Raw genomic sequence first — 12,777 nt, 5'->3', positions numbered from 1 at the left:
TTCCCCGGACCGATTACCCCTGGCGAGGCAACCAAAACTCACCTACCTTCCCAGCTCGCAGGCATCTTCTTTTCATGCTGGACTGCAGTCCCAGCATGGCCACCACTCTTTGTGACGCTGCTAGGACTAAGAGCTGCCAGCCCTCTGGCCGGCAACTCAATGAGGTGGGTCGTCCTACCTCAAGTGAGTGGAAATCCCGCCTCTTGCCACTTGAGACCCAGGGACTTGCAAAATACGGGTCAGATCCCCAGGCGAGGTGGAAGATGGTTGGCCACTGACTTTTCAGTCGGTGGCCGAACCTGTCTGCCTCGGGTAAAATGCTAGCCAATGTCTGAGAAATCTGATGCCCTCCCACCTACACCAGTTCTCCAGTCACGTGCTCAATCGCTAAATTCTCCTCTTCTTATGCTCACTTGTACGAGTGACTGGAGTAATCCTGAGATTACTGCTTTTGAGGTCCTACTTTTTAATCTCCTTCCTAGCTCCCTAAAATCAGCTTTCAGGACCTCATCCGCTTCTTACCTGTCATTTGCACTGATGTGGACCATGACTTCTGGCTGGTCATCGTCCCCCAGAAGAATGTCCTGCAGCTGCTCCGCGATATCCTTGACCCTGGCAGCAGGGAGGCAACACACCGTCCTGGAGTTATGCTTATTGCCACAGAAACGCCTGTCTGTTCCCCTAACTAATGAATCCTCTACCACTACAGCTCTTCCATTCCTCTTCCTCCCCCTTCTTTGCAGCTGAGCCACCTGTGGTGCCACAAACCTGGCTCTGACTGCACTCCTCTGAGGAGCCATCACCCTCACCAGTATCCAAAATGGAAAACTGATTAGTGAGTGAGATCATCTCAGGGGACTCCTGCACTTCCTGCCTGGTTCTCTTCGACTGCCTAGTGGTCACCCATTCCCTATCTGCCTGCATACTTCTAACCTGCGGTGTGACCACCTCCATAAACGTGATATCCATGTAGTCCTCCACCTCGTGGATGCATAATGTCTACCCAATCTCTACACAAACCCGCAATCTCTGCCACCTAGAAGGACAAGGGCAGCAGCTGCATGGTAACACCACCACTTGCAAGTTCCCCTTCAAGCCGCACATCATCCTGACTTTGAACTATATCGCCGTTCCTTCACTGTCACTAGGTCAAAATCCTGGAACTTGCTCCCTAATAGCACTGTTAGTGTACCTACACCACATGGACTGCAGCGGTTCAAGAAAACAGCTCACCACCATCTTCTCAACAGCTATTAGGGATGGCCAATAAATGCTGGCCCTGCCAGCGATGATTCCATCCCATGAATAAATTTTAAAAATCTGCTGCTTGTGTGTAGTGCCTTGAATATTAGTGTAAGTTGATTCTTCGTGATTCACCTGTTTTCATTATTAGTTTGATGTTCAGTGAACTAAATGGAGTCATTGCTCGACTTCAACTGAAGGCAGTAGCCTCATTTGAGAAACGTAATTGTTTTTTGGTGTTAAATATCCTTAAGTGCTCTTGAGATTGAATTTCTGAATGAATGGTTCAACAGATGATATTGTACAAGTCTGCTATATTTCATCTGTGTGTAGGAATCTTCAGTGAGCATAACTTTACATGCCAAACAGGTAATGTATTGATCAGAATCCAGCTGCACTAAAATGGTATTTAAGAACATCTTTGTTTGAAATATTGCAGAATGGTTGCTTGTCAATGAGGTTTTGCGGGTGCAGAAAACCAGAACGAAATTCTGCCTTTGAGCAAGGTTATCTGAAACTACTTATCAGGTAACTCAGAAACCAAAGCTCATTTAAAAGCTTGGAGTTATTCTCTGTTAAATGCAAAGCATTTACATTTTTGGATTAGTGACATTGGAAGGCTTCTTTACCCATGGTGTGGGGAGGTGAGGGCAGGAGGTTGCATCATGGCAGAACATGATCTTGTTACTATATTCACTTTTCAGTGGAAATCACTGGATAAGACCAGGAGAGAGACCTTGTTTAAGATTCCCCCTCTAATTTGGGACAGATTAGGAATAGAATGCTTTTTAGAAATTCTAAACAAAAACCCAGTTGTTTGTAATTGGGAAAATGTATGTCATTTTTAAACTCAATAAAATTAGTTGGTGTTTATGGATACATAGACGCATATGTGGTTAACAGCATGTATATATGTGAAAGGATCCCATTGTTTCACAGTAGAAAATTATGGGTTGATGAAATGGAAGGGTGAGGGAGTTTATTGTTCCCTGCTCATTTTTCAAGTTTATACGATTCATAAATATTAAGTTTATCGATGTCTTATGACAATAGTCATATGGCAAAAGTACTGCTCTTCAGATGTGAGATGCAAATACCGTTGCGTAACAGTACATTCCTTAAGCAATCCCACATCAATGGATTTAATGAATGCTTGCATAGCTATGTCGGAAAGAATTTGTTTGAAAAGAAAAGAAAGACTTGCATTTATGTAGCACTTTTCACAACTACTGGACGTCTTCAAGCGTTTTACAGCTAATGAAATACTTTTGAAGTGTAGTCACTGTTGTAATGTAGGAAACATCTCAAATGTTTTGCCCAAAACTCAAAGGCTTTTTTTTTGTAACATTTTAGTAAATAGCTTAAGTGTTCTTTTTGGTTAAACAGTTGAGCTAAGATTTCCAGTTATGTAGGGGAAAAAATGACTGCTGAAGTATAGCCTTTCAATGGTGTTAGCAACCATTTTCTCAATTGTTTTTCATAAAACAATGACCAAGGGTGGACTTGCATCCTGAATCCTGGTCACTGCAAGCTTTAATAAATGAATAGTTTCTGTATTGAAACTGCTTGATGTTTCAAACGCCATTGTGTTTTGCGAGAAGGGATTCACTTTCTCTGAGTGCCCTCTAATTTCCTTCTCTCCCTCCCCTAGACGTGTATTAACTAAAAAGTCATACCGTAATTTGATTTATTTCATAATGTAGGCTGGGATAGTTTGGAGTCAAGTGAGATATCACCATTTTCAGAAGATCCAACTCTGAATGGCTTCCAGTAAAACATGGTTATATTTTGGCTAAATATAGCTTCAAGAAACAACAACAACATACAGTTATGTAGTGCACTTACTCGAGTAAAACATCCCGAGGTGTTTCACAGGAACGATTATCAAACAAAATTTGACACTGAGGACAGATGACAGTTAAGTTTTAAGGAGTCTTTTAAAGGAGGAGAGAGGTAGAAAAGCACAGTTTAGGGAGCAAATTCCAGAGCTTAGGCTCCAGGCAGCTGAAAGCATGGCCACTGGTGAAGTGAAGAAAATCAGGGATGTTCAAGAGGCCAGAATTGAAGGCATGTAGAGATCTCAAAGGGTTGTAGGGCTGGAGGAGGTTAGAGCTAGGGAGGGGAGAGGTCATGGTGACAATTATTTTCCATTTAACTGCACCTCTCTGTGCATGTAGGGAAAAGCCTGGAGCTGCCAAAATTGTATTCCAACTGTGGGCTCTGTGGTTGTCGACACAGCTTCTTGTTCAAAAAAAATGCTTAAGCAATACTTGATAACTGGCAATGTTCTGTGACAGTGATAATGAAGTCATAATCTGTTTGTACTTTGTAAGGAAACAGAAACTCACAAATTAAGCTGCAGAAATATCTATAAAGTGGACTTAGTAATAAACAAACATGATTGAACAAAATCAACCCAACTAGGAGAAAACAAAAATCTGTGACTATTGACTTTTTAATTATTTCAATCTTGATAAATTTATGCAACAAATAAATTGTTGCCCTTGTAAACTTAATTATTCATGTTTTCTCTGCCATGTACTCAGAATAACTACTCAAATTGTCACTAGAGGATGGGGAAAATCTGAGAAACTGTACTTTTGCGCATGGCTTGGCATTCGTAGTTGTCTGCATTCCCTTAGCACCAGGACAGTGTTGACAAGCAACTGATTCTTGTAGCATTTGCTTCCCCCTTGCAGCTACCTGATGTGACACCATAAAATAGCACTGCTCCCTTTTAGTGTCAGAAAATAGATTCATGTGGAATACCATTGCAAGGCAGGATTATCCGAACTCCTTCACTTTGAAATCGCTCATGCCAAGAGCAAGTTTTCTCACGGTGGCCAGACGTGACTCAAGGAGTTAAATCCCAGGATTCAGATGGCATTTCCTCTCACTATCCTGCATATACACATAACACCACTGTCCTTAAATGACACTCTAAAAGGAAAGCTACTTTAGAACCCCACAGTTGTGGAAAAAGTTGAAATTCCTAATGCTTATTTTTATTTGAGCATCAAAGACAAATATTTGGACATGTGCTCAAAAGAAAATTCAAGTTGAAACCTGCTTTAAGACATTTTTATATTGGGTATCCAGATTTTTATCCCTCTTTTCGATACCAAGCATCATTCTTGGCAGAGACAGCAGAAAGTAACCAGCTCCCATGTTGCTCCAATTGTCTATGGAAATTGAAGTAGCAACTTCCGGAGAAACATTCATTTAACTTTATCGAGTTGGCACTACTTACTATCATTTGTTTTTGTACTAAATTTGTTTTCCTACACCCCCCCACAAAAATATAGGTTTCTGCAGTTTTGATGCAATGTCTCTGATGTATTAAAAAAAAATTGAGAAAGGGGAGTTGAGAATTTTTTTTCACCCAGAAGATATGGGGGTCCAGAATTCACTGCCTCAAAGAGTGGTAGAGGCAGAAGCCCTCAACACATTTAAGAAACACTTTGATATGCACTTAAATGTTGTAACTTACAAGGCTACAGACCAAGAGCTGGAAAGAAGGATTAGGCTGGATAGCTGTTTTCAGCTGTCATGGGTACAATGGGTCGAATGGCCTCCTTCTGTACTGCAAATTTATGTGATTCTATGAAAGGCTATCCCTTCATTTCAGCTGTTAGTTGTTTTGGCTGAATATAATCTGGAAGCTCTGTACAGTAAAAACCAATTGGTCGTGGTAGTAACAAGCCAGTAGATTGTATTATTAACCAAGGGGGCTTTCAGGCATTGGACTCCAAGGATATGCCATTGTAATGTTACATGTCCAAGATGCATCTACTCAGGTGGGGGCCCTTGTGTCATTGTAGCCACACATCAGTAGATATCAGCCAATTTTACTCAGTCACTGCAGACTTGAGCATCTACTTTAGATTATCAGTCTGTGAACCATTAAAATTTTGAAAGTTTGGAGCAAATACTGGAAAAATGATCCTCTTTAATTCACTCCTCCACTGCCCTCCTCCCCACCCTCACCCACTGATTTGCTTCTAAAGACAGTTAAAAACTAGTTAGGCACATGAAGTAGGCCATTTACAAGCAGAATACCTGAATAAAATCTAACATTTTCAGAAATATGTGAATCAACTGCCTTTTAATTTTGATGTATTATGTATTAAGCAGGTACACTGGAGTTGTATACAGAATACTACCTGCTTTTTACAGGCAATCAATCTTAACACAGCAGGGGAGAACAGAGATTTAAACTCATCACTGGAAGAGATTCTCCATGATATGATCCATTCCCCTGAGATGGTATGAATATTGCACTTCAGTACTAGGACAGGGACTGAGAATTACCCAAAGAGGAATCTCCTTTGTACCCAAAAGGTTAAAGGTGACAGATGTTTGGTGAGGAAATGAAATGAGAGTCATTTGGCATTTCCAAGAGACTAGTACGACCAAAAGAAAACCTGATTCGTGTTTAATTTCAACATTACATTTTGACAAGTTATTTCTTTAACCATACTTTGTTGGCAGGAGGAAAGAGAGAGAAAGGGTTTTACTGTGCATGTTAGTTATTTAGTCCATTGGTTAATTTTAAGTTACACAGGCAGTCAGGGCTGAAAAAGTGTGATTTTATCTGTTGAAAGCTGATTCTTCTACCATAATTTTCTTATCATTGAATCCAACTGCATAATTTGATCGTAGCAAGTTTTTTTAAACTTATCTGTATGGTTTTCATGATCTAAACAAAATAATTTACACTACAGTCAAATAGGCGTCCATTGTTCATTAACATATTGTAATACCTGTTGGTCTGTTTGCTGAAGACTTCAACCAGCACTTTCTCATTCAGTGAAAGCCAACAAAACCATGGTAACTACAGGGCTTTCGTCTCATTTGCCCATAGAAACAAAAAAAAATGGTTCATTCTGAATATTGTAACTCAAAACTTTTAAAAGTCAGCTACATGCAGTTCAAGACTTTGTTTTGTTTTGTTCATTATATTTAAATATTCCCTAGTGTTTGATTTTTCTTTTAAATATGTGAAAGTAGCAATCCTGTTGAGATTAAATTGTGACCACTAATAATTTGCAAAATAAACTTACCATTTTTTTCATTTTTTAAATATTCTGAAAGGTTGGAGGGTTAAGTCAATTTTCAAAAAGTGTTGGCATAAAGTTCTGAGGTTCCACATTCTCCCTCCTGCAGTCTTAACTCATTTCTGTGTAGTGATACATTTTACCCAGAGGGACATGATGCTCTTACTGCCATGCCTTCCACTGTAAGGCTGGTGAAGTTGATCTTTTGAGTTGTGATGTACTAACAGTGTGATTCAAAAAAAAATCGTAGGTATTAAATATACCAAAGAGAAGCTGAGGACCGTAGGTGGAGTTTATACTCTTTCTTAACTGCTGGACACATTAAGCATTTATATTCCTTGTAAAAGAAAAACACCTCTACTGCATATCCAGTCAGCTATTTTCTTTTGTTTCCTCCTCTTTCTGCACCCCCTCCCCCCTCTCCATAGCGACACACCATTTCCCAGCCAAGAAGACAGGTGTGCAAACAACCTGCTTCTGGGTCTCTGACTGTGCTGCTGTTGAGCCAGGTGTTGAGGTATTTGGCAGTGGTTTGGGTTGACTGCTTGTCTTCTCTTCATCCCCTTTTTAGTTTGCTTGTTATTCCTTTCCTTCCCTCTGGAGAGGTGTTCCTACTGCTGTTCCACAGCTCTCCCAGTAGCATAGGCAAGATCAAAAAGAATGGTCCGGAATGAGCGCATCCTTCCTTTCATGAATGCATTAATGTTTTCAAGCTGAGCAAGATAATTATAAATTCATTCAGTGAAGGAAAACATGTTTCTTTATTCATGTGAACAAATGGGATTCAGCAGTAAAATTAGTAATGTTCATTCTGATCTTTAACTTGGGCATAGGGTTTTGTAACATCTGAAACATGTAACAAGAATGAAGAGTGGATTGAAAGTGAAACATTTGTGCTTTTAAAGGTATTTTGTAATTTCGATTATAATACTGCATGAAATGAGTGTCAGTCATCACATTATTTGTGCATTATTTTTAACCTAAACCCTAAATTCTGTAAACAGGTAACTACCACATGTCTCCAACGGTGAACATGACCCAAGACGACATAGTTATTATTGAGGATGACAGACCACCTGGCAATCTTCCTCGACTGTCCAACCAGTCATCCACTGGTTACCATCAAGAAATTAATTCTGTAACTTCTGGTCTGTGGGTGAAAGAACCTGATAAAGATAAAATAGATGGGTAAGAGTACGGTTTCAGTAGAGTCTTAGTCTTTTTTAATGCCGTTTCTTCAAGCTGTTCTCACTGATGTATTATGAAAAGCTGGTGATATTTTAACAATGGCGCTCTGTAATACTTCTCTTTCCGACCACCATCCATCTCACTCCCACGCACATCGCCCCTTTCCTTTTTTTTTTTCTTCAAACAGGTGTGGATGTGCTGCTGTGCCATTCCATGGTCCTCAGCAGCTATTGGTTCTGAACGTTGGCCATTTTGTTCCCAACATGAAAGTATCAGAGCTGAATCCATTCTGCCCAATGCTGGTCTCCACGTGCACATTCCAGCCGAGGCCACTTGATAGCAATCAGAAGGGCAAACTCCTAACTTGAGCTTTTTTTGTTGTTATTTGTTTCCCTTCCCCCTCAGCTCCTCACTTTTGTTTCGGGGGTGCTGTGGGTAATTATTGCCACCACCCCTCCATGCCACCAAGATTAGCTGAATCAGCACAGATCATGGATTGAATCCAAGAACCTTTTAGTCTGTAAGGTTTTACTACTATGTTAACCCGGAGCCCATCCGTGATGAGATTAGATTAGATTAGATTAGTGATACAGCACTGAAACAGGCCCTTCGGCCCACCGAGTCTGTGCCGACCATCAACCACCCATTTATACTAATCCTACACTAATCCCATATTCCTACCAAACATCCCCACCTGTCCCTATATTTCCCTACCACCTACCTATACTAGTGACAATTTATAATGGCCAATTTACCTACCAACCTGCAAGTCTTTTGGCTTGTGGGAGGAAACCGGAGCACCCGGAGAAAACCCACGCAGACACAGGGAGAACTTGCAAACTCCACACAGGCAGTACCCAGAATCGAACCCGGGTCCCTGCAGCTGTGAGGCTGCAGTGCTAACCACTGTGCCGCCCTAATTTTGTTAAATTAAAATATGATTTGGTAGGCCTGATTTGGAAAGGGTTTTATGCCACATGTTTTTCTTCATAATTTCTTAATTATTATAGATTTCAGTACATAAAGCTGTGGGATTTTGTGCAAATAAACAGTCAGCTTGAAAATGTCTCTGCAGATATCTGTAGACTTTACAACTAATATGACTAGACAGCATTGTGCCTTTGTTCTGTTGTAACCATGTCCATTAAGTTTTCCAAGCAATTATATATGCAGTTGAGGTGTATATCATGAAATGTCTAAGGCAGAGAGATGAGTTAATTTCCCTTTGGACAATTCATGGAGTCAGAGTCATTGACAGCATGGAAGAAGGCCATTTGGCCCATTGAGTCCATGTTGGCTCTCTGTGGAGCAATTCAGTCAATCCCACTTCCCTTCAAGTGCCCACCCAATTTCCTTTTGAAATCATTGATTGTCTCCACTTCCAGCTCCCTTGTGGGCAGCGAGTTCCAGGTCTTTACCACTTGCTGTGTCCCTGAACAATATGTAAATCACCTACAAATATTATGATTTGTGTGCATGATTTTAAATTTATTAATTTCTGAAAACAGTTTTTAATATCTCGCAAATGCCTATAAAAGGCCTAGTAGGTTGTGCCAACACAGCGCACTGATGTGACTGAATAGGTGTTCTCCTCTCCTGACTTCCTGATTTGCTACACTGTACCCAGTAGATGAGGGCTAATTAACATCAGAGTTGTCCCATAGCTTTTTTCAACTCATAATGTCTGGCTTAAAACTGTTATCTACCTTTAGCCACAAGAGCAAGGATCTGCAATGGGAAGGGGAATGTATTGTTAGAGAAAATGGGTGAACATCAAGAATACCTAAAATGATTACTTGGAGTCTGAATAACATCATCAACTCTTGATAGCATTAATTTTGTTTCATCCACAATCATTTCATACGCCATACTCATTGGTTGTGAAGAGTTCAAAGCTCTGAAGTTCAGATGAAACTCCATTCATCAGTAATTCAAATGAGAAAAAGGCATATTTACTTTTTATGGCTTTAACCAATTATGCTGTAATATTGCTGGCATTCTTTGGTGTGCAGAATGGTCATTTGATCTGACCAGGTTGTATTTGTACAACTGAGGTGAAACATTGGTGTCTGACCCTCTGCTGTAATAGTCAAATTGTTATATACATAATGCACAAATTGTATCTTCAAGCTGGAAGATGAAAAGCTTCACAGGGTTTGCAATTATTTTCATTTCTCAAGAACCTTCTGTGAGATAGGAAACCGTTTTTTTTTCTGTGTCGGTACTGACAGATCTCATTATAGGCTGTGCGCTTGTATCGTGGCTTGGGGATGATTTTTTCAAACACTTCAGCTCTGCTACATTCACAGAGGCATGTCAACTCACTAAAGAACAAATTAGCTTCATCTGACACCATAAATGCAGATTTTACAGCACATGTAACTGGAGTGATCGGGAGCATGAACTGCAGCAGATTCTGCTCCCCTCTGCCCCCCATCCCTGCCTCCCCAACTCTGCCTGCCTTCTTTCTTTAGAATGTTGAGGTCAATTGAAGTGTCTCAACTGCTGCCCTGGCTGAGATAAGTTAACTCAACACAGATTGGGAATTGGATTTGGAATCGTCTGCTATGTGTTGGTCAGTATTACACTGATCTTTTTATAGAGCTGGTCTTGAAAATCTATGACTTTAAAAAAAAATAATTATTTAGCAGAGAGTTGAAAGTGCAGGATGGTCCAAAGTCTGATGAAAGCCTAATGTTGTGCTAAGGATTCCTAGGAAAACTGCTTTGTTTTTAATTTCCTGCCATTAATGGAGGGTATGATGATAATGAAATGGTAAGTGGTAGGATTTTACCACCAAGTGTGGGAATAATCATGTGAATTTGGACAAAGGGTTATACAAACAAGAGTGACATCTGTTTTGAATTTGAAGAGGAGATAGAAGCCTTCATAAGTTAACAGTAGGTCCTTGGTCAGAATTATTTTGCAATTCAAGAGCGAGGCTGAGGATTAATTAAATTTGAATATATCAAGAAGAAGAAAGTGGTCAAAACTTGGAAGTATTGTGAACTGTGAGGAGGATAGTGGTGGACTTGAGGAGGACATAGGCTGGTGGAATGGGTGGCACGTGGCAGATGAAATTTATTGCAAGGAAGTGTCAAATGATGCATTTTGGTAGCAAGAACGAGGAGAGGCATTCATTGTAAGCTAAAGGGTACAATTCTAAAGGGGGTGCAGGACAGAGAGACTTGGGGGTAGATGTGCACAACTCATTGTAAGTGGCAGGGCAAGTTCTGAAAGTAGTTAAAAAGGCAGATGGGATTCTGGGCAAAATAAACAGAGAGATAGAGTACAAAAGCAAAGAAGTTTTGATGAACTTTTATAATGGGGGTGTGCAACTTTTTTGCATGGGAGGCCACATCACAATTTTTGTTCTACATAGGGGGCTGGTGAGCAAATTCCAGAAAGATAAGGCATTAAAAATTTATCTACTGTCAAAACAACAACAAATATGCATTTTTGTGAAGAAGCTTTAAATGAGAAGACTAATTTATTGACTTACTTTCTTGGTCACTATATTGAAAACTGATTTAGTGACAAACCGGGCATTCTTTTTGCTTGCATTAGTAATCAATCTCTGCCCGCACACTTCATGGAGTGATGCAGAATATTCTAGATAAATGTCCATCTATCAGGAGAGATCTTGATCTCTCTCTCCCCTCACCCCACACTCTGTGTGTCTCTTTTTCCCCACCACTTCCTCTTCTTCCCCCTCCGTGTCTCTCTCTCTCTCTCACCAAACTCTGACTCGCTCTCCCCGCTCTGTGTCTCGCTCTCCCCGCTCTGTGTCTCGCTCTCCCCGCTCTGTGTCTCGCTCTCCCCGCTCTGTGTCTCGCTCTCCCCGCTCTGTGTCTCGCCCCCTGTCTCCCCCGCCCCCTCTCTCCCTCTTCCCCCCCCACTGCCCCCTCTTTCCCTCTTCCCCCCCCACTGCCCCCTCTTTCCCTCTTCCCCCCTCACTGCCCCCTCTCTCCCTCTTCCCCCCCCCACTGCCCCCTCTCTCCCTCTTCCCCCCCCACTGCCCCCTCTCTCCCTCTTCCATCCCCCGCCCCCTCTCTCCCTCTTCCACCCCCCCGCCCCCTCTCTCCCTCTTCCACCCCCCGCCCCCTCTCTCCCTCTTCCACCCCCCGCCCCCTCTCTCCCTCTTCCACCCCCCGCCCCCTCTCTCCCTCTTCCACCCCCCGCCCCCTCTCTCCCTCTTCCACCCCCCGCCCCCTCTCTCCCTCTTCCACCCCCCGCCCCCTCTCTCCCTCTTCCACCCCCCGCCCCCTCTCTCCCTCTTCCCCCCTGCCCCCTCTCTCTCTCTCTTCCCCCTGCCCCCTCTCTCTCTCTCTTCCCCCCCACCCCCTCTCTATCTCTCTTTCCCCCCGCCCCCTCTCTATCTCTCTTCCCCCCCGCCCCCTCTCTCTTTCTACCCCCCCACCCCGTCTCTCTCTCTCTCTCTCTCTTTCTTCCCCCCCGCCCCCTCTCTCTCTCTTTCTCTCTTCTCCCCCCCCCCCCCCGCCTCCTCTCTCTCTCTTTCTCTCTTCCCCCCCCGCCCCCTCTCTCTCTCTTCCCCAGCCCCGCCCCCCTCTCTTTCTCTCTTTCACCCCCCCACCCCCCGCCGACTCACACTCTCTCCCCCGTTGCAGATGACACAAAACTGGTTGGAGGGTGAGTTTTGAGGAGGATGCAGAGGCGCTTCAGGGTGATTTGGACAAGTTGAATGAATGGGCAAATGCATGGCAGTTGCAATATAATGTGGATAAATGTGAGGTTATCCACTTTGGTATCAAAAACAGGAAGGCAGATTATTATCTGAACGGCTACAAACTGAGAGAGGGGAATATGCAACGAGACCTGTCTGTTCTCGGACACCAGTCGCTGAAGGGAAGCATGCAGGTACAACAGGCAGTGAAAAAGACAAATGGTATGTTGGCCTTCATAGTGGGAGGATTCGAGTACAGGAGCAGGGATGTCTTGCTGCAATTATACAGAACCTTGGTGAGACCACACCTGGAATATTGTGTGCTGTTTTGGTCTCCTTATCTGACGAAGAATGTTCTTGCTATAGAGGGAGTGCAGCGAAGGTTTACCAGACTGATTCCTGGGATGGCGGGACTGACTATTTTTCTCCTCCCACCCCCGCCTCTCGCTCTCCTGGCTCTCGCTCCCCTGGCCCCCGCCTCTCGCTCTCCTTCCCCCCCGCCTCTCGCTCTCCTTCCCCCCCGCCTCTCGCTCTCCTTTCCCCCCGCCTCTCGCTCTCCTTCCCCCCCGCCTCTCGCTCTCCTTCCCCCCCGCCTCTCGCTCTCCA

The 12,777-nt window shown here is 43.0% G+C and overlaps 1 protein-coding gene across 4 annotated transcripts in view; it reads left to right on the top strand.

Annotated features, from left to right (window-relative positions):
* Nucleotides 1–12,777, top strand: part of LOC137349219 (partitioning defective 3 homolog) — a 956,485-nt gene that overhangs the window by 682,295 nt on the left and 261,413 nt on the right. For all 4 annotated transcript variants that reach the window (XM_068014722.1, XM_068014712.1, XM_068014729.1 and 1 more), the window contains exon 16: nt 7,304–7,487. In XM_068014722.1, coding sequence (XP_067870823.1) covers nt 7,304–7,487 — 184 coding nt within the window. The remainder of the gene's footprint in view (nt 1–7,303; nt 7,488–12,777) is intronic.

This window comes from Heterodontus francisci, chromosome 2 (genome assembly GCF_036365525.1).
Source record: "Heterodontus francisci isolate sHetFra1 chromosome 2, sHetFra1.hap1, whole genome shotgun sequence".
Taxonomy (NCBI): domain Eukaryota; kingdom Metazoa; phylum Chordata; class Chondrichthyes; order Heterodontiformes; family Heterodontidae; genus Heterodontus; species Heterodontus francisci.
This window is presented reverse-complemented; position numbering and strand designations above follow the sequence as displayed.